A 22,750-nucleotide genomic window follows, 5' to 3' on the forward strand; every position below is an offset into this window, starting at 1 on the left:
ACCCCTAAAACAATGCAGACCCCTGAAAGAAATAAAGACAAGACTGTTTTGAAAATCACATGATCTGATATTAATTTAAAATTAAAACTATGTTGTACTTTACCTGAGATACATGGGCTAGAACTGAAGTAAATCATTTCTGTTCTTACTTTGCCACAAAGAGGCTTGACCACTTTCTTAAAAATCAGCATTTATTGCAGTTGAGTCCAAGCCAGAACAGAGTCCAGTGTCAATCCCAAACTCACTTATATTGTATTTAGAGCTGTAACATAGACTTTGAATCTTGCTTTATAGCTTAGTTTTTACACGTTAAAATAACCCACAGATTACTAAATTAAATAAAATCAGGAGTAGCAGTTTGACAAAGTTTACAAAATATCCAAGCAATAGGTGTCATGTTTTAAAAAAGACAATCGATACACTGAGTGGCGAGAAGATCTCTTAGAAAATACCACAGTTCACTGTCAAAGATTAAGTTATCCAAATAACTTTGAAAATCAATCTTGAAGCACGTCATATTAAATATAGCAAATGTGAATAAATAGGTGAAAAACAAACTTCTTCCCTCCAGAAGTCATTAAAGAGCAGCCAGTTAGTCCTATCAAAGCCTTTGCCAATAGATGTGTGTAACTTGCTGTGGGAAGTAGTGTGAGAAGTGCCTAATCTCATTAATTTTGAAATAACCATCTTCTTTTCCATCTGTTTTGCTTGCTATTCCTAACTATTGATTTGGCATCAGGGGCTTACTATGTAGCAACTTAGCCCAAAATAAACCCATGTTCTGAAATTTGTAACAGCACAGTAGGATTCTACACAAAGTTATTTTATAACAGATGTTTTAATATTCCTCACTTCATGAAAACATCTGACGATACTAGAAAAAACTCTTCGGGCTGTGGCCTATACAGTTACATAGGACTTATCTAGTAGCAGCACTCTACATGGCACTATTACAAAAACATGGCCCATCCACAACACAGCATTTTATTCACACCAAGCCTCCAGTTATCGGCATGTTTCTAGTGTAAATATCAACTTCCTCTTGGGGTATCATATGTACATACTGCAATAGAAGCACAAAATGGATTTGCCTGCATGTCCCTTGCTTTATAGGCTCCAGAATGTTTTACAATCTCAGACTGCATCCATCGAGCCGAATTTTAAGGCAGTCATGGAGAACTTTTAAGTCGTGGAAGGGAATGAATAGGAGGCCACAAATACTGGAAAAACTCAGCATGTCTGGTAGCATTTGTGAAGAGAGAAAGCGTTAATGTTTTGAGTGCAACCACTTAAAGGTGACTTTTAAACATGCATATATGCCTGATACAGACAAACCATGCTCTCCTTTAATGCTTTATCTTCTGAATCAACTTCATTAGCTGTGTCTTAAATTACTTTTCTTGCAGTCTATCACCAACTCCTACATATTCAAAGTTCAGATAAAACCAGGATTTTCTCTACTGTAAATTAGCAGTTTACTTTTCCAATTACATCAATTAAAAGGCTGTGAATGGTTTCAAATTGGAGGAAAAAATCACATACCTAAAAGGTTGAAGATAAATGCTAGCCACTTTGAAGTGAAAGAAAATCAAACAGCAGCCTAGAATTAAAAGTACAATGGGCAACTTCCTTTATTCTTAAAATGCACAACAATATCTACAGAAATTAAAACTGTCTTAGAGAATGCATTGGTTACTTTTCCCACTGAATTGTTTTATTCTACATTTAACCATGATGATCAAAATACATAGAGTAGCTTTTCCCCAAAGGTGTCTCAGATCAAGATAAAATCTTCAGTTATGGATAAGTGAGGATAATGAAGGTCACAAAGTTCTTGCTTAGCTTGTACTACATGTAACTCATCAATTGGCAACTTTACTTTTTAAAAATATCTTATCTCCTCCCACTCTCCCATATTCGTGTTCTACGAGCCTTGCTCACATCAAATCTTGTGAAAAGGATTGCTGTTCAAACACACAGATCACAAAAACTCATCAGAAGCAGCCAGTCTATTTTGGTCCAAACTTCCCATTCCCTTAAAATTCTGTTGCCAAATATGTATCAAAGTCCCTTGTAAACGTTAATGATTACGATATCACAAGTTATGTACAGGAAATTCAACATATGGCACTTATTCCAGCAGTGACAGATCACAGAAGGAATTCTGGCCCAGCCTCAAATATAGGAGTAATAGAAATACAAACAAAACTGTTCATTCAGCAGAGGCAACAAATGCAACAAAAATACAGAAAACATGTATTTCTATAAGTATATATTTACTATAACAACAATATACAATGACTATTTAGAAATGTAATTACTATGGGATTTGAAACCAAGCTTCACTAACAGCAAGGTTTTGACTTCATTTTGATTCAGTCACTTAAAAATGCCCATTCAAAATCACTTATCCCATCATTCACAACCATCATTTCCTCTCTAAAACTGTCTGCATAACATGGGTTTGAGGCCCAAGGGCAATAACATTGGCAAATTCATGTAGAAAATAATCTGTTAACAAACATACCAATTCTTGACAATAAATACAAATAAACTAATGATCATAAAAATGGATTGGAATGGAAGATGTACTTGCTTGATGAACTTTCAGAGCTATCTTTAAAACAGTGAGTTGTAATCTTCGACATAACTGATGTGACTACTACTACTTTAGTGTGCAGATGCATGGGAAAGGTAGAACCTGCAGAGTTCACAGGGGTTCCTTGTTATAAACATGGCAATATTTAACAATACTATGGCAAGTGAACCAACCATGGTAAATGTTATGAACAAATATGGCAAAGACTCTTTGTCTGCTTGAGGTACATAGCCTTTTTACAGAGGATAAAAGGAAGTTCCTAAATATCTATCACCTCTTAAAACATGAAGTTAGATTTTTAATGTTTTTTTTCTTGGGGTCTACATGGCAGTGCTATATTACAAAAATAATCTAGTGACAGAAGTACAATTCTACTTCACAAGATCATAACTGATATTCTAAATTCTTTTTCGGTCACGGTAATTTTATTCATATTCTGAAATGAACAGGAAGCATGAACTCAGTTTAATGGAGTTCCAGATCAAAATCATTGCAGTTAAGAAAAAAAAATCAAGGTTTCAAATCTGAAATTAAAGTAAGTAAAACATAACAGGTAATTTGGCTTGATTTTAACTGGCTAGATTTAAAGCCATGCATTGTTTTATTATTTGGCAAACTTTGAACAATAGATGGCACTTGAAATTTCAATGGCAGTGCATTGTTTTACATAAAGCTAGAGGATAATACTAAGTTGCTAAATCATCAGTTCACGAGTTACTATTGTCTGTGGATCTTAATATTGCTTTTTAACTGGATAAATACACTTGAAATAACTTGCAATGGTTTTTGGACTACAAAAGTATTTAGTTTCTCTTTGTTGGGCCAATCAGTTCTACAATCAATGTCATAGAACATAATTTCTTATATGTTAAAAAGAAATACAACTTAATACAATGCTTGAATTTCATATTGGTCCAAACATCAATTAGAATGAGTGAAAGCAGTGATGATCAGTTATAACAAAACAAGTTTCAACAACTCTCGCTATAAAATTTAGCTATATTTTGCAAGAAATAGGGATCAAAAACACTTAATGAAATACCATCCAAAAAAATAACAACGATCATAGATTAAGTCACCTATCGATCATTCAATACAATTGCGTATCAACAAACCAAAGACAGAGAGAACTGGAAATGAAAAAGCAAAATTTTTCTTCCCCCAACACTGCTGAATCAGTTAAAAGTACATTATGTACGTTACTCATTTCAGACTAAAACACAATTTTTAAAAAGTGTTCGTAATACGTATTTAGTATCGAATATCTTGCATGCAGCCTCCCTCGTGACGTCAGTCATTTCGCTTTTGACCTCTGCCAGGCAGCATAACCAGGGAATAAAATGGTCCACTTGCAGGCTCTTTTATTAACAAAAAAAACCTAAAAGAAAAGAAAATTTAGATGTTTTCAAAAACTGCATTAAGGAAAATACAGCTTATAAAAAGTCAGTTTTCCATTCAGCAAGGTACAATAATAATAAAAATTCTAATATTACTGTGTGTTTTGTTTGTGAACATTTTATTATGTCTAGTAACTTACGATTCTTTAAACCCGCACCAGCCATTGCAAAAATACAGTAAGTATTATAGGGTACTATAACAAGTCTGTAGTTAGCTTGCAATCCCTCACCTGAGTGTGCTCTCAATAACAAGTCCTAGTATAATCCACATTCCTTCAAATTATTTTTGATGATGACATCTGTCACTGCATCAAACACAAATTGCACATTCTTGGTATCTGTGGCACACGTGAAATGAGTGTAGATTTCTTTGGTTTCTTTTCGTCTATTCAGATCTTCAAAGTGACACTGAATATATGCTGCAGCTTCCTCGTACGTGTTGGATCCTAATCAAAAGCAATATTAGCTTGCGTTAGACAAGGGACAACTACCAATACTGCAAATAAAAACCTGTATTTTTTAAACAGGTGACAGCATTAGCAACTACTGACAATGGAATCTAGCTCAAACTGATTTGACAAAGTGATAAACATTTCTATAGAATATATTGAACAATAGCAACAGATACAATGAATTCAAAATTTCAAAACTGCTGGAGATCTACCATATTAAATGAAGCTGTCTTTATAGCATTACTGCCATGACTGCTTCAAGCCTGTAGCACATCTCTCAACATTTACCAACCTATGCAGCTGAGGTGCAATGCATTTCAAATTTTTGCAATTATATTACATTCACTGCTATTTGATACTTTAAAAAGATTAACAACACAAACCACTAAATCCAACTTTGATTAAAATTATTTCAAGTCAAAAGTACAAAAATTCCAAGACATGTAGCAACAGGTTACCTGTATATTCTGGGTAACAAATTGTCAGAGGACTTCTCTTAATCTTCTCTTCAAACAGATCTTTTTTATTCAGGAACAGAATAATCGATGTGTCTGTAAACCACTTGTTGTTGCAAATGCTATCAAAAAGTTTCATACTTTCATGCATTCGGTTCTAGGAAGACAAGATTTGATTGTACTTATTAACTAAGGTTATCAGCTTAATCCTTGTCTGCAATAACCACCCAACATATGCCAAAGCAAAATATCACCAAATAATTAGTAGGCAATGTTAATACATGAAAAAGTCACACTGTAAAAGCTTGACAAAGTCTTATTCACCTTGTACGAAGTTTTTCTTATTGCAGAATACATGCTCAAGAGGCAGTGAGGGACATAGGGAGCAGTGGGCAGGGGCAGGGGTGAGCGGGCAGAGAGAGAGGAAACCATAAACATTTTCTAAAGGGATGCAATAGATGTTTGATTAAATTCTTCAGCATCAAAATACCATTAATGACATGCATCTCCATGCCTGCAATGAGACTATGTGATCTAATAAAAAGCTAACACTTCCTTCTCTTTTAAAATAACAAATAGATATCTCAAAACACAATCATGACGATTACTGTCCATTCAGTTCTTACCACTGATTGAGCGATCAGACAATTTAAATACAATTCTGAAATTGTTTTCATGTAATTCTGCACATTTCACATAGTACGAAATGCTCTTACAAACCAATGTGAACATATTAATAAATTTTCCATAATTTAACATGTAGTATTTACACTAAGAAACAAATCATATAGTACAGAATTATGTTTCCTATAAACATTCTCTGTACAATATTTACTTTGGATTTTTCTGCTACAGAAGGCAGTGGCGGTGGGGTCAAAATGCTTTTCTTGCAGATGTAGATTCTTGTTCCTATTTCGCATGCTGCTCATGTAAACCCTTTCAATTACAACATAAGCGCTAAATCAGTTGTAACTTATGAAAAATTCACTTATATTTTTCAGTTTGGACCACTGAGTGAAACTCAAGCATACCTGTTCTATTAACTACACCTGATATTTACTTACAAAACTCCTGTGTAAAAGCTGAAGTAATTCCACTAAATCCTGGCTATATCACTCACATTTGAACTGTTCCTCCAATCAAAGGAAATATCTCCTCTATATAAATATATATATATATATATATATATATATTGCTGACAGGCTCACTTGAGACACAGAAATAGTCTTAACTGAAGTAGCTCCTTGCAGGATCTTTCAACCCATTAATTTATTGCTGGTTGGATCATTCTCCACTTGTGAAGAAATTAAAACCTTCTTTCCTCACCTACAAAGTAGTATTAAATGTATTCCATTTTAAGCTAGATTTTTTCCAGTTATTTTATGTACTGTTCCAAGAAAATACTTTTAAAGTTTTGCAACATTACACAATTGATCTTTATATTACATCTTTAAACTCAATATAGTTCCACTGGCTGCCAATATAAATTACTCAGTTTTACTTGAGTTGGCAACTGTTCCAGTTTGGTTGTGCTGCTCATCAGCAGGAATAAATGTAAATAAGTTTTTTTTGACAGAATGTTATTTTAAATACTCAATTCAATTAACTTCGATAATCAATTTCATTCCCCTTGAACCATGACAACTCTTGTATATCAAATTATGAAACTGCAATAATGTACATTTTAATATGTACATAATTTAAACAGGCAGTTTATGAAATCCTATAAAGACACAACTTGGCTCATTTGTGGGCTATATCACAAAATGTACAAACCATTTCCTCATCTTCAGCAAGCACAAGATCGTAATCACTCAAAGCCACACAGAATATTATTGCAGTTACGCCTTCAAAGCAATGTATCCACTTCTTCCGTTCTGATCTCTGACCTCCAACATCAAACATCCTAAAAACAAAAGAGAGACATTAATACATAAAGCCAAATAAATTAAACTTCAAACCATTACCAGTATTCTGTGTAATTAGACGCATAGACTAAGTTTGACATAGTAACATGCCGCATAGATTTTATGATAAATTATTTCATACATACACATGCATGTATCATCACGTAGAATCTGTGTGCTGAAATTTTTAGAATTCTATACACAAGTTTCTGCAGAAATAAAACTTCTATTCAACATACTAGCTATAAGTTACAGTAATACTGAACACAACACATCCACAAAGAAATACAACCTTAAAATTTCTGGCAGGACTCCAAGGGCATGTTTTATGGTTCGGGTTTATGTACCAACTTCTGAAATCTTTCTATTGTAACTTATTACATAATGGAAATGCACATTAATACCATTTTAATATAAATAGATAAAAGTATTTGGCATATTTATGATTCCAAATGGTAGTACCACTAGACAAATCAAATCCGAGTGAAACTTGGCATGACCGATCATTTAATAAAAAAATTAGTTAACATGATGGCCATTCATAGAAACAGAGCCGCAAGACGCTTCAGAAATTCTACAACAGAATACATGTTTAGTCCAAATATAAAGGCAAACCAATCTAGCTAAAAATAGAACAGTTTTAAAAAAACTTCCAAACAATCAGCAAAATAAAGTTTCAGTTTATCTCCAATGCCACCACTTTAGTGACAAAGAGAAATTACACCTCTATCAAATGTCTTAATTTGATTAAATTGATTACCACTCCTGCCCGCGACCCATCCCCGGTTTTTATCCTCCAAACTGACTACTCAAGAAGGGTCTAGAGCCGAAATGTCAGCTTTCCTGCTCCTCTGATGCTGCTTGGCCTGCTGTGTTCATCCAGCTCTACACCTTATTATCTCAGATTCTCCAGCATCAGCAGTTCCCACTATCTCTGATGGTTACCAAGTTACTTTTTCGTAATGTATGCTATCTGATGCATATTGGATCAGTTCACTGTTCTGGAAGTGTGTGTCATGGAACTAGCCAACACCCATATGCCAAAATTTTAAAATCTAAATTCTAAAACTTTTAACATAAATCTCACACCTTTCATCACAACATATAGTATACATAAATTTGTTTCCCCAACAAGTGAATAAATTAGGTTTTAAAAGGAGAACTCGCAAAGGGAAGACTTCAAAGCAAACAAAGATGCTAGAAATACACAGTACATCTGCCAGGGTATGTGGAAAGAGACAGAGTAATTATTTCAAGTTGCATACCTATAACAAGAAAATCATTGATATACGCCCTGGGGAAATAATGAAAAGATTCCGACTTACTTGGTTCAAAAACACGATTACACTTATTTCCGCATTGATCCAAAGCTAAGTATATTATTAGGGAAGGATGGCCCTCCATCTCGCTGTGTTCAGAATTAAATATACACTTTAATAGTCAAAGTGCTGGCAGATAGAATTCATAGCAGATTCCAGTCCTTAACTAAAAGGATTTTCATCTCAAAATTTATGCACAAGTAGAATCAGCCTGCCAGGTGCCAACTCAACTTTCTATACATAAAAAGTTTACTAAATATGAAAACTTATCAAAGTTGACAAAGCCTTAAAATTCAGTGTAAACATATGAAGCAACATCCAAGTGTAAACAATTGCTCCCCATTACGAATTTGAATTAAACCTGTGTTCTGAGATTCAGTATCTAAGTAATTTTAGACTCGGTAGGTATCAAATTATACTCAAGAAGTGACTTATGGTTTCCATAGCACTCCATGCACCAGGGTTTCCTCATCATTTATGCTGTAGGCTAGTCGAAAGGTTGCTATAAATAATAGCTAACCGCTGTCACAGTACTATTTTTCACTAAGATGGCAGGGAGGTAAAACAGTCATGGCTTTGTTAACACATTACTGACCTGGAGGAACACAGGTGGCCAGGCTGCATCAGTACAGCAGGAAAGCTGATGTTTCGGGTTGGCCCCTTCTTCAGTATGTTCCTCCAGCTTCACACTTAGTTGTCACTCCAGCATCGGCACTTCTTACTATCTCAGTCATGGCTTTGTGTTGCATTACAATTCTTTTGCTTCTAAGAAGTGGTTTTACTGCTCCTCAGAATGGCAGCTGCTTTAATATTCCACAAGAACGTGCAAAAGGTACACATGTACCTTACTGTTCAGTCAGTTAGCTCATTGTGAATGGAGAACAATGACCAAGACAACATGGTTACAATGACCCCTCTTAAATTCGGTAATAGGGTGTAGGTATCACAGGCTAGGCCAGTATTTACTACCTAAGTATTGTGGAGATAGTACTATCTTCTTAAGCTACCATACACTGAGGTGGAGGAACACACAGTGCTGTTGGGAATGGAGTATTACCAAATTTAAGATTTTTGGCCCAATGATTGAAGAAATGGCAGAATGCTTCCAAGAATAGAACACAGAACATTACAGCGCAGTACAAGCCCTTCGGCCCTCAATGTTGCGCCAACCTGTGAAACCAATTTGAAGCCCATCTAACCTACATTATTCCACTATCTTCCATATATTTATCCAATTACCATAAGAACAGATAGCGAGAGACCAAGAGAAATTGTTGCAGGTAGCAGTGTGCCCATTTATTTGCTGCCCCTATCCTTCTGGAAAAGGAGGAGGGGGCAGAGGTCATAGTTATGGTAGGTGCCTTCAGAGGAGTCTTGGTGAGTAACTATAATGCATTTTGTAGATGGAACGTATAGCTGTCATTGTGCAGTGGTGAGAGAAACATGTTGAAAGGAGTGAATGAGGTGTCAATAAAACAGGCTTCTTTGATCTGAAGAGGGGCCAGGAATCACCTGATTCTGATCGATACCAAACTAAACACTGTGAGCAGGTTATTCCTTTGCGAGTGCCACTTCAAAGCTAAGGTCAGCAACTCCTGCCACGACTTTTCCAATGGTTGAGACAATGCTGCTAAGGTAGTAACTGGTCAGGGTGGATTTACCATGATTTGTGTGCATAGCTGGGCAACTTCTCATATTATCCAGATTCTAGTATCACAGCTGTACTGAAATAGCTTGGACAAAAAATGTGACTAGTTTTGGAGCATAAGTCTTTTTTTGCAGCCAAGATGTACATCAGAGGCTTCAAGGGTGAAGGGTGGCATCTGTAATGCTGCGAATGAAGGTGGTGACAGAGATGGATCATTCACTTGGCACTTCTGGCTAAAGATGGAAATAAATATTTCAGCCTGGTCTTTTACACTGATCTGATCTGTTGACTTTCCTCATTAAGGATAGGAACACTTATGGAGTTTCATCTTCTAATGAATCGTTTAATTGCCCATGTACAGCTTAGATCTAATCCATTGATCAGATTGTGGGGTTGTTCAGCTCATCTATGGCAAGTTGCTTTTTCTGTCTGGCACAAAAGTCTTATGTTGTCACTTCTCCAGGTGACAGCTCATTTTTAAGTTAGGCTTAGTGCTGCCCTGGCATGCTAACCAGCACTCTTTACCGAACTGGGGTTGAGCTCCCAAGCTTGATGGCAACAGTAGAGTGGGAGGATATGTTGAACCATTAGATTATTGATTATGGTTAAGACAATTCTGTTGTTGCTGACTGTCCACACCAGCTCATGGATGTCCAGTTTTGGATTGCTAGCTTTGTTCTAAGCGTGTCCCACTCAGCCCAATGGTAATGCACCACATGTTGGATGACATCCTGAACCTTAAAAAGTGTGCATTCTAGTCTTGAAATTCCCCATCTTAGGGAAAAGGCAACTACATCAACTATCTATACCTCTCATTATTTTATAAACTTCTATCAGGTCACCTCTCAACTTCCTATGCTCCAGTGAAAAAGGTCCTAAGCCTATCTAGCTTTTCCTTATAATTCAAACCTTTCATGCCTGGCAACATCCTGGTAAATCTCTTCTGAATCCTCAACAGCTTGATAATATCTTTTCTATAATTGGGTGACCAGCACTGGACACAACATTCCAGAAAAGGCCTCACCAATATTCCGTACGACCTCAACATAATGTCCCAAGTCATCTCCTCAAAGAACTGAGCAATGGAGGCAAGCGTGTCAGCCATCTTTAACCTTCCTGTCTATATGATGCAAACTTTAAAGAATTATGTACCTGCACCCCAGGTCCCTCTGTTCTAGGCTACCCGAGGCCTGCTATTAATTATGTAAACCCTACCCTTGTTTGTTCTGCCAAAATGTAATACGTCGCAATACACCTACGGAGTCAGATAACCATTTCAGCAACATACACAATAAATACAAGTGACTGATGAATTTCACTTCTACAGATTAAAGTTTTTCAAAACTGATGCTGAATCCAAATGTGATCACAATTTTCCACAATTTATGGTTGTGGCATTTTAGGTTTATTTATATTGTGAAATGACAAATTACAAATAGCACATACTCGGGTGAAACAAAATGACTACTTACTTAAAATACAAATCTTTGAAGGTGAAGTGCGTCTCCACTATGCCTGTAGTTTTCACTCTGGTTCTCAAAACATCTTGTTGAGTTGGAATGTAGCCTTGTAAGGAAATTCTATCCAAATCATTCAAATAACTGAAGAAAATGATTGACAATTGATAAATTTGGTGAAAATATACTAATAAATCTAATCCAATTAATTTTCTAAGAGATGGGCCAATGGTCATTACTTTTATTCACTTGTTGTACTTAACTTGATTATTGCTGACTGAAGAGTAACTGACATTATCTAATGAGAATAGACAAGATAAAGCTCAACAACACAATTTCCTACAATTTCACACTGACTTGTCAGACCAAATCAATGTGTTAGTTTTTTCGGAAATTATAAAAATCACTTAAGGTATATATTTCCTTGATAAGGGGTTTGACAACTCATTGCGCTGCACAAATACAAATTACCCATCTGGTATGCTGTGCTACTACACCATGTCTCTAAACTATTCATGTACTTTAACTTTAAAAAGTAATGTTACATTTAGGTCATAAAACATTTTTGTGCGCAATATCTTGCAAGCTTTACTCTAGCTATCTTTTTTGGTGGCTGTGACAGTTTCTAACAATTGAGAACCAGTGTTTTTATACACAGAAGTGAGTGCATGATATTGGTTTCCCATTTGAAGCAGAATGCTCCGTTGTTTGGTACAGTCAATGCAGCTGCATTTTAAAAGAAAGGCTATAGGGAAGGAACAGGAGAAAGTGTATTGGTAAACATCTAGACTGGATAACATTTTATTAGCTAATGATAATCTGGTTCACAATCACCATTTCAGTCAGGAAAACAAAACAAAACGGATGATGCCATTCCATTTCTGTCAAACTATCAATCCATGAAAACAAAAGACTCACGACGACATTGTTTTATAGAAAGCTACTTTTGACCAAAAATCTGCCCTGGCTGTGTGTGTCCTACAAACTACATTAAATAAACATCAGAATTTTTATAAGTAAAATTACAATCTTGCCCACCTCTCCGGCTGACTACACTCCTTTAGGGTGGAAGATGATCAAGAAAGGTTAAGTACTTGGCCCAAATAAAACTTACCTACACGGGCACCACCAATTTTGTTGGTCCTACCTATATGAAGATTAAAGTTTCTCACAACTATTACACTGCCTTTGTTATAAGCTGCAACAATTGCTTGCTCAATGTTATAACTAACGTTAGGGGGATACGAGAAACTACTCCCACTTTCAGACCCTTGATACTCTTAATGTCTTGATTTTCCAAACCAAGATCCTCCCCTACAAACATCCTTATGTCATCTTTTATCAGGGCGATACCCCTTCGTTGCCATTTTGCCTTTCTTTTTAAAAATGCTGTGTAACCAAAGACTATTTATTTCATAACCTTGCAATCATGTCTCTCATGGCGATTAGGTTTAAACCATGTAACTCTATGCGTACATCAGTTCATTCATTTTTTTGAGGAACCCTTCTGCATTTAGATAGTGAATTCAATTTTATTGTTTACTACTATTGGTTGCACAGACCTTAGGCAGATGCATTGTGACCACAAAACTTCCTGGCCCTATCAGGTTTTCTTCATTAACAAAATAATTTGGGTACTTAAAAAAAATATGATACTTACTATGACGCAGAGTCATTCAGCTGATATTCTCTGGATCTACCAAAACAAGCCTGAACACCACCATCTTGCCACAATCGTTTGATAACTCCTGCAAGTTCTGCTGTCATGATCCCTTCCTCTGTGGTTCCCGCTAAGACAAACAACTGTCGGGCATCATCCTACACACAAACAGAGTACTTTAAAAGTTGGAAACTACCTTAAAAAGGTATGGCACCATACATTTAAACCAGTAAATTAGACATTTTACTTTGCGCAATTAATACAAATGCTTCATACATCAGAACTACCTAGAAAAATGTTATTGCTTAATTAAAAAGAATGAACAGTAGTTGCAAACGAAGAATTAATTAAATAAAATGAAAAAATGTATAGCAACTGAAACTACAATAAACATGATCCATTCCAGCATTGTTAAATAACTGAACCACTGTTCCAATGTTTTAATTTGTGCCTGTTAAATCCATTATGGGGTGGTTCTCCTATAACGTGTGTTCCGGCAATGTGAATTGGTTATAACGTGACTGATGAATAGAGGAACGATATCTGTAAAACGGAAACTTGTGCTGGCTGCTAGGCGGTTCCATAGAGTATGGATTGCTCATTTCCAGCACTATTCTGAATACAATGTTACTCAGGTTTACCACACATTTCAATCCTACAATTAACTTCAATACCAGTGGGCTACATTGGAAAGAAAGGTCAGATTCCTCTGCTTCACTTAAATCTATCCAGACGTCTGTGCCGACAGAATATCAGGTCAGATCAGCATGTAAATGGAGGAGGTAATTTCACTAAAAATTGCTAAAGAGTATGAGGAGTATGCTGGCCATCAGCGCTCTCACAATTTTGCACTGCTCACCTCTTTTGGATCATGCACGCACTATTACGCAGTACTGCCCAGTGCTGGAATTTCCAGTGGCAGAACTCTATTTAAAGCCCAGCTGTTACTTCATTGCAAATACAAGGTCAGATTCATAAAATTATTACCTCTTTGCAAAATCACCTATCCGATAAACTATTATAACTACAGTTACAAGCATGAAGCTACACAGGTGAGGAAGAACTTTGGAAAATATAATTATGCATCCTTTGCACCCCCGACCTTGCTTTTCCCATAGGCCCCATTATTTATATACCTCCATTTTCTATTAACACAATGTTACGCTGAAATGCAACTATCACAAAATCCCCGTACTTTCAGCCTTCCTTTATCTTTAATAACCAATATCAAAATACTGCAGTTTACAAATTTAGATCTGATCAGAACTTCAAAAAGGGAAAGTTAAATGGCCTTATCTTTAACTTTGCTATTGACTACAACCACAAACTTAATTTTATTCTCAAAAGACAGGTGATACCTAATGTCAGGCAATAGAACATTTCCAGCAATAATTAGCAAGCATTTCCAATACAAGAACAATGCAGATTAAATGGTGCCTCATTCTCCCCAGTACACTTAAAACAATTTTCCTTTAAAAGTCGTCTCTTTAAAATGTCTCAATTTAATCTCAAACTATAATGCAAGTTTAAAATTGAACAAATTAACTGTTTTTTAAATGATGACCAATCAAAATAAAAAAATGATTTTCCAACCCTACTCTGAACAGCTCATGCTATACTAATGAATAGAATTAAATATTTGCTAGTTTCTTAAGTTGAGTCTCTTCTACTCAATCCTCTTCTGTAATATTTCAGCTCATCAGTAACCAAAAAGATTGCATCATTATACTTAAATATCAATGATTTATACTTACTGCTCTTGTTGGGTCTCCAAAATCAACCTTCAAACGCCCCATGGCCCTGATTATAGCAATGATGGACTGAATTGTATTGCTATAAACCACTGCTTTATATTGTTTGCACTCCTCCTCAGAGTACCCATCCTCATGAATGATTCTGCAAGGGTAAAGGTAAAAAGAAATTAAAATTGAGCTGCAGAATTCAAATTTGAAATAAACAAGCATAGGACTGAAGACAACTAAATTAATGTGAAACCATATAAAAAGTCAAATTAGAGAAACTCAAAAGAAAATACACTGTTAAACCTTCACTTTAAAAAATCAAATCATAATTGAAGGCTATTTTAGGCTTATCAGAAGAAAAGAATTAACTACTTCTAGTTAGTGATGTGAAAACAAGGCTATTTCCACAATGAACCACAATCTTGAATGTCTTCAATGTCAACTCCAACAATATTGGCAAATAGTTCCACAAGACATGGCACTGAATCGACCTTCTTGATAATTCAGTGTAATCTTGGAAAATAGCATTGCAGGTACTGACAGGTATAAACATGCACTGCACTGGTGTGGGTTAGTGGAATTCTATAGAATCTGTCATGCAAAGTCAATTATATCTGCATTTCACAAAGGACTTCATCTGCAGTTGGAATTTGTTGAGGGGTACGTTGTCTCTGAAAATATCCTAATCCAGACCAAAGTAATGTGTCTCTCCTCTCTCTCAAACAGCAGCTTTTCAATCAAAGATAACAAAGTGTGAAGCTGGATGAACACAGCAGGCCAAGCAACATCTTAGGAGCACAAGGACACTTAGGACACTTTTCAATCAAAGTTCAGAGTTCGACGTTAGGTCTTATTATTGGGTGACAAAGTTTCTTCCAAGTACCAAGCTACGTTTTCAAGTAGCAAAACTTTAGGGGACATTTGGAATGGGAAGATGTATTTTGCTTGATCAAACCTAGTTATATTTCGTCTCTTAAACCAAGGAAATAGCCAACATATTTGTACAGAAATCCAGTTACACACAAAAGCAGGCACCACCCTTTAAAAGGATCAGAAACAAATAAGATTTTATCGAACATTATTTATCTTTGTTGGTAATAACTACAATGGTCATCAAATCTGAAAGTCTTCTTAAAGCATGGAGGAGTAATTTATTTTAGTTTATCAACAGTGACAAGTAAGATGTTGCTTAACTTTCAAGTAGCGGTAAGGGTCACCTTGTACTAAATGACGTCTAGGAGACCAAAGGCCAATGCATTAACACTGCAATCAGTATTCCTTACCCTTTAATAAGCAACTTTAAAGAATTACATCTATAAAAGACTGAAAAGTAGCACAAAAAGTTATGAACATTAATCTGAGGTTCTACAGTATTCTGTTAATCTTAAATAGAGAATAACGCACCCATTCACTGTGTAACTATAATGAACATTACTCTCACTGTTTGAGATATGGTTTAAAAAAATGTAGAGAATACAGAGCTTCCTAATATGACATGAAGAAAAGCAGACACAATTAATAGACGTTACTACAGTTCTACTTAATCTAAATGTAGAGTATTACTCACATTGGTACTCACATTCAAAGATCTACACTGAAGTATGCACTTCATTTTAAAACCTAAACAAAATTCAATAAATTATTGAAGATGTATAAACTGCTTCAGACTCACTTCATTTGTTTTACAATGGTACTTTTCCCAGATTCTCCGGCACCTGCGAAAGAAAAATATAACTACTGTCACATCTCAACACCTTCACATAACCTTAAATTGCAACAAACATACTTAAAAATAGTCACTACTAAACACAGAGCCTTCACTGTTGAGGTTACTTGGCTGGCTCGCCGAGCTGGTTTGTTGTTCAGCAGACATTTCATTACTGTGCTTCGTAACATCCTCAATGCAGCCTCTGATGAAGCGTCGGTGTTCCCCCCCACTGGTTTTTAAACTCTAGGATCCGTTGCCATGGATTGCCTCACTTCTGGGTTTCCTCCGTAGTGGAAGCGTATATGGGGTCAAGTTTATTTGTGTTTATTAATTGCGTGCTTCACAGAGTGCCATGCTTCGTGCTCATCTCTCTCGCCTGTCCCAGGATCTTGGTGTTGTCTCAGTTGGTTCTCCTCAATCCACATGGATTGAGATGAGTGAGCATTGGTCGTGGATTTTTGTAGCCAGCTGGTGTTCATGTACTCTTGTTGTTAGTTTCCTTCCGTTTGTCTGACAGTGTTTCGCGCAGTCTCTGCAGGGGATCTTGTAGATGACATTGGTCCTGATCATGGCGGGGAGTGGGTCTTTAGTTCAGGTGAGCGCTTGTCTTAGGGTTGGTGTGAGCTAGTGTGCCACTTTGAGGCCCAGTGGTCATAGTGGTGAGTTCTGATGTGTCCCTGATGTAGAGTGTGATAAAAGTGTGTCTGGGAGAATCTTTCTGATGCTGTTCCCATAGGCATCTCCTGGCCCAGTTCATTGGCTATCCATTATACTTGAACACTTGGAAGAGGTATTCCTCCTCCTCTTGGTGTAGTTTTATGTTGCTGCAGTATGTTGTGGTCCTTTTAAATAGTGTTCACATGCAGCTTTGTTTGTATGTGCTGGGATGGTTGTTAATGAAGTTCAATAGCTGGTCTGTGTGTGTGGCTTTTCGGTATATTTTCGTTTGCAGTTTCCCATTTGTCTTGCACTCTACCAATGACGTACAGGAATCAGAGTAGTTTGTTGTTCTCCTCCTCTCTGGTGAATTTTATTCCGGTGAATGTGTTGTTTTTGAGTTTGTCTCTCTTCTAGTTTGGTCCATTTAATGACGACAAAGGTGTTCTCTATGTAGCGAATCCATAGTTTAGGTTGGATTTGTGGAAGGGCAGTCTTTGCATCACTGCTTCTGCTATGAGTCCGGAGATGGGACACCCATGGGATCACCTCATGATTTGCTCGTATGTTTGGCTGTTGAAGGTGAAGTGGACGGTCAGGCATAGGTCCAGTAGTTTAAGCATGTTGTCTTTGGAGATGGTTTCACTGGGGTCATGCTCTTGTTCAAGTAGTGTTGTCAGTGTTTCCCTTGCTAGTGGTATGCCTATTGATGTGAACAGGGCGGTGACATCAAATGATATCATGGTCTCTTTGTTCTCTATCTTTATGTCTTTGATGGAGTTGAGGAATTCTTGGGCTGAATGGATGGAGTGGGGTGATTTGTAGACTAGGTGCTTGAGTCTTCTTTGTAGCTCTCTGACTAATCTATGCGATGGAGCGCCTGGTAGGGAGACCATGGGTCTGAGGGGGATTTCCGGCTGGTGCATTTTAGGGAGGCCGTAGGATCGCAACGGATCCCAGAGTTTAAAAACCAGATGGGAAAACACACCGACGTTTCATCAGAGACTGCACTGTGAATGTTGCCAAGCACGGTAACGAAACGTCTACAGAACAACAAATCAGCTCGGCGGGCCAGCCAACCTCAACACCCACAACACAAGCTACAGATCTACTCCAAAACCTTACAGAACCTTCACTATTGTGCAACAGTGCCAACAAATATGACATCTGTTTCAGAATATTCCTACTGGATCTCTGAACATGCTGGGAATATATCAAAAGCAGAAATAATAGTGAAAACAATTAAAAGTTTAAAAACAATCAAGTATCAATAAAACAGCAGTAGTGCATGTAACTCAAATTCAAGAAACAATATTCTATTATTTAAATACATATGTATTTGAATTTGGGTTATCTGTAAAGACATTAAACTGTCAATGTTTCAAAAGTTATACGTTCCTTCATTGCTGTTGAAACAATGTTCATTCATTGTCTGCAATGCGAAACTAATATAGAAAGCAGAATAAAGAGTACCAGTTGTTTCTTATCCTGTAGATTTTCTACAGGCTCGTGCTCTGGAAGTGTGTCAGCTAACAGAATATTCGGGATGCTTATACAAGGCAGGCAATCCTCAAATAGACCGAAGAATTATTAATAAGCAGCATGAGCAAACAGGAACTGTCAGTTAAAGTAAATCATACAATATCAAGTAAGGTGGGTTCAAATTCATGGGACCTTGACACAAGTACTGCAGAAGGACGGAGCTGTTCTAATCAGACAGACTTTATTTGAGTCACGGCAAACCGCACAACTAGGGCTGTGGCTAGGACTTTAAACTAAATAGTGGCAGAACGAATTCAGTCGCATGGAAAATAATGGAAAAGGTTGGCGGGGGGGGGGGGGGGGGGGGGGGGGGGGGTGCGCTCAGCAGAGGCATTTGAAGTTTCCAGAACAAGTAATGAGAGAGATTATGGAAATATTCAGGACATATACAAATGAATTGCTTACTTTGTTTCACATCTGCGGACTTTCAGATTTTACTTATTTTTATGCTACGCTACTTTCTCAGGTGGACATAAAAGATCTCAAGACATTGTGAGATCAGGAAAATTCTTCCCAAAGATCTGGATAACACATCCTTCATTCAACTTAAAAATATTTCCTTAAAAATATTATCTAGTTATTTTTGTGCTGTTTGAGAGACCTTGATTTGGATGCAAATCTGTCATCAATTTTACAATATTTGGTAAATTTTTGAAGTATTGCTTTAGTTTTAGGAACTGCTGATTGACTAAACAGTTGGCCATTACTTCAGCATCATCTTACATAAGGTTGTAGACACGCTCGCCGAGCCAGTGGGTTTGGTTGCAAACGTTCATCACCCTGCTAGGTAACATCATTCAGCCTCCGGTGAAGCGTCAGTGTTTTGTTCTGCTGTTATTTATATGCTTCAGTTTGCCAAGGTGATTGGTATTCCTTCTGGTTGTGTCTCTGTGAATTAGACCCAGTGTACAAATCAATGTGTTTGTTGGAGTATTTGTTGGAATACCAGGCCTCCAGGACTTCCCCAGCATGTCTCTGTTTAGCTCGAGACATTTTCAACGTGCTGTCCCAGTCAAATTCGTGCGCCTTGTTGTCCATGTCTGGTGGGACAAGTGAGAATCTCTTGGGGGCTACTTGGCATTCAACAAGCAGAACAGAACACAGACGCTTCATCAAAGGCTCACTGACTATGTTACCTAGCAGGCTGATGAAACATTTGCAATCAAACCCCACCGGCTTGGCAAGTATGTCTACAACCTCATCCACAACTGGAGCTACAAATGTTTTAAAAGACTTTAAACCTGCTTAGGTAGGTTGCTGTCAAATTTTGTTTGATAATGCTCTGCTATTGGGACATGTTACTGCTTTAAAAGCACTACACAGCTGTAATTTGCTGGTGCCGAGGCAAGGCCACAACTAGTCACTAGTCAATGTTGTATTGTTTACACTACCAGTTTGTTACACATTTCAGCACTTGTTAATTGCAAAATGATGCCACATATACAGAACATCTAGGCTAAAAGAGTGCAGACCAGTCCCAACATAGTTGGCAAAAGCTGGAGTACAATTACAACCTTGTTACAATTCTAGTGAGCCTCTAATCTGCTCTATTACTAGATGTTAAATCATAAAATTTATATCCAAATTCTTTGTACTATACCTCCTTCACCTTCTTCAAAACTTGTGGCTTTAAACATTAGTTTTCAGATCTCACCGACCAGTCCATGTACATATTTTTGTAGTTATACTCCAGCATTGGAAACTGCCCTGAGGGGCAATTATTCTAAGATTTAACGCATACAAGAAATAACACTATCATCAAACCATGTCCACAGCTCAAAATGCTGCCTGTTAACATGCTCTAATGCAGCTTTTCAAAATACAAACTGAATCAAACCCAAAACACAAATTTCCCTCATGGTTTTTATCTTGTTTGTTTCACCCCCAACAGATTATGTCATCATATTTTAGATTGTTTCCACACAAGACCTAAACCTCAATTCTTCAAAAGTTCTATTTATTAACCTTGAATCTAGGTACAGTTTAAAATTCTTTCCATGATCTTATTTACCTGGTCAATGAAACTACAATTACACCATAAATCCACAGTAAGCAACATTATGTGATACCTTGTTTCAAGCATAAACGAAAACAAAAGACTAATTTTACTACATTAACAGAATCTGGTCAAAGTGGCATGGGAGCAGCTACTTGCAGGAAAATCTACAGGGCAGTGAGAGTTATTCAATAAAAGAAGCAGAGAGCATATACTCCTGTATAGGTGAAGGGGACAGTGGGGAAGAATGCACAAGATTGGATAGGGAAAAAGAAAGGAAGTTTATGGGTGATGACTAAGGACTAAAAACAGCAACATCCCTGGAATAGTGGAAAAAATGCAGTGTTACTTTGAAGAAAAAGTTGAGTGAAGTGAGGTCACAGAAGGCTGAGGAGGTCACATCATTGTGTATATTTAAGATTGGAATAGGTAGGTTCCTGGTTATCAAGAGGATCAAGGGTTATGGGGAGAAAGTGGGAGAATAGGGTTGAGAAACTTGTCAGCCATGACTGAATGGTGGAGCAGACTCAATGGGCTGAATGGCCCAATTCCTACTCTTATGTTCTTATGAATAAAAGAACACTGGTGGATAAAATAAAGGATAATCTAAACGGCTGTTACAAGTGCATCAGAGGCAAGGCGATAACCAGGGACAGTACAGCCCATTAGTTCAGCGTGGGGAACTGGAAAACATAAGTGAGCTTTTAAATGATTGCTATGGGTCTGTGTTCACTACTGACAAGAATTATACAGGTATTAAAATCAGGAAAGGCAACTGTGACAAATCAGAATAAATTAACATTAAGGGGAGAACTTGTTAGTGAACTTAAAATTGGATAAATCCTCAGTCACAGATGGGGATGTATCCTGGGCTGTTATGAGAGGGTAAGAGGGGAAATTACAGGCCTGACATTAATTTAAAATTTGGACACACAAGGGGTGTTAAGGATTGGAAGATAGCCAACGTAGTATAGTATTCAAGGATAAAAGGGAAAAAAAACAGGGAACTACTGGTCAGCAAGCTAATATCAGTGGTAAGGAATTCTCTTGAAAAATTTCTGAGATAAATTCTATTTCAACAGGGAGAGACAAAGACGTTCACAGCATGGTTTTGAAGGAGGAGATCACACGTGAATTTTCTTTAGGTGGCGATTAAGTACGTAGTTGAAGGTACTTAGTTGACTTGGACTTCACGATTTTTGACTAGGTGGTCAAGAAAAAGCCTTTTGATCCAAGGTTATTTTGTAAATTGGACACAAAATTGGCTTAGTGGAAGCAAGTTGAGGGTGCTGGTTGAAGGTTGTTTGAGAGACCGGAAACTTTTGTACTGTAGTAAACCACAGCATTTGGTACTAGGTCCCTTGCTGTTTGTTGCACATTGATGATTTGAACAATAATATAGGGGGCCAGATCGGCAGTTCACAGATGACAAAAACAAAACTGGTTGCGTGGTAAACAGCAAAGAAAAAAGCTGTAGAAATACAGTAAGATACAGAAAGTCTGGTCATAGACAGAATAATGACAGATGAAGTTTAATCCTGTTAAGTGTGAAATGATGCATTTCGGAGGACTAATAAGGCAACAAAAGCAATGAGGATTGGGAGACCTCAGTTTTCACATACGTAGATCCTTGAAGGCAGCAGGACAGGTGGATAGGGTGCTTAAGGTGGCATACTAGATTCTTGCCTTTTAGTAGTCTAAGCAATAGAAAACCTGGAAAGTTATAATGGCACTGTAAAGGTCACACCTGCAGTACTGGGTGCAATTCTGGTTGCACTATTGGAAGGAAATTATTGCACTGGAGATTTATATGGATGTTGCCCAGACTGCAGCATTTCAGCTATGAAGACACTAGATAGGCGAGGGATGCTTTCCTTGGAATAGAGAAGGCTGAGAGAGGACCTGGTTGAGGTCAACAAAATTATAAAGGGCATAGATGAGGTTTACAGAAATAAACTCTCTCTTTTAGTAGAGGGGTCAATTAGCAGGAGATATAGATTTAAGTTAAGGTACAGGTGGTTTTGAGGATTTAAGGAGAACTTTTTATTATCATGGGACATTATGGGTATTTGGAACTCACTGCCTGAAAGGATGGTAGAGGCAAGAACCATTACAACAGGTCAGAAGTTGTTAGATGTATACTTGAAATGCCAAAGCATGCAAGCCATGGGCTGAGTGCTGGGAAATGGAGAGAAAAGCATCAACATTTCA

At 37.1% G+C, this 22,750-nt stretch overlaps 1 protein-coding gene across 2 annotated transcripts in view; it reads right to left on the reverse strand.

Annotated features, from left to right (window-relative positions):
* Window positions 1–1,606: 1,606 nt before the first annotated feature.
* Window positions 1,607–22,750, reverse strand: part of LOC125462755 (guanine nucleotide-binding protein G(i) subunit alpha-3) — a 31,539-nt gene continuing 10,395 nt past the window's right edge. For both annotated transcript variants that reach the window (XM_048553084.2, XM_048553085.2), the window contains exons 2-9: window positions 16,309–16,351; window positions 14,649–14,790; window positions 12,895–13,052; window positions 11,250–11,378; window positions 6,680–6,809; window positions 4,907–5,060; window positions 4,227–4,442; window positions 1,607–3,977 (exon numbers count right to left, since the gene is read on the reverse strand). In XM_048553084.2, the coding sequence (XP_048409041.1) occupies window positions 4,252–4,442; window positions 4,907–5,060; window positions 6,680–6,809; window positions 11,250–11,378; window positions 12,895–13,052; window positions 14,649–14,790; window positions 16,309–16,351 (947 nt within the window). In that variant the 3' untranslated portion in view covers window positions 1,607–3,977; window positions 4,227–4,251. The remainder of the gene's footprint in view (window positions 3,978–4,226; window positions 4,443–4,906; window positions 5,061–6,679; window positions 6,810–11,249; window positions 11,379–12,894; window positions 13,053–14,648; window positions 14,791–16,308; window positions 16,352–22,750) is intronic.

The sequence above is a fragment of the Stegostoma tigrinum genome, chromosome 21 (genome assembly GCF_030684315.1).
Source record: "Stegostoma tigrinum isolate sSteTig4 chromosome 21, sSteTig4.hap1, whole genome shotgun sequence".
Classification (NCBI taxonomy): Eukaryota; Metazoa; Chordata; class Chondrichthyes; order Orectolobiformes; family Stegostomatidae; genus Stegostoma; species Stegostoma tigrinum.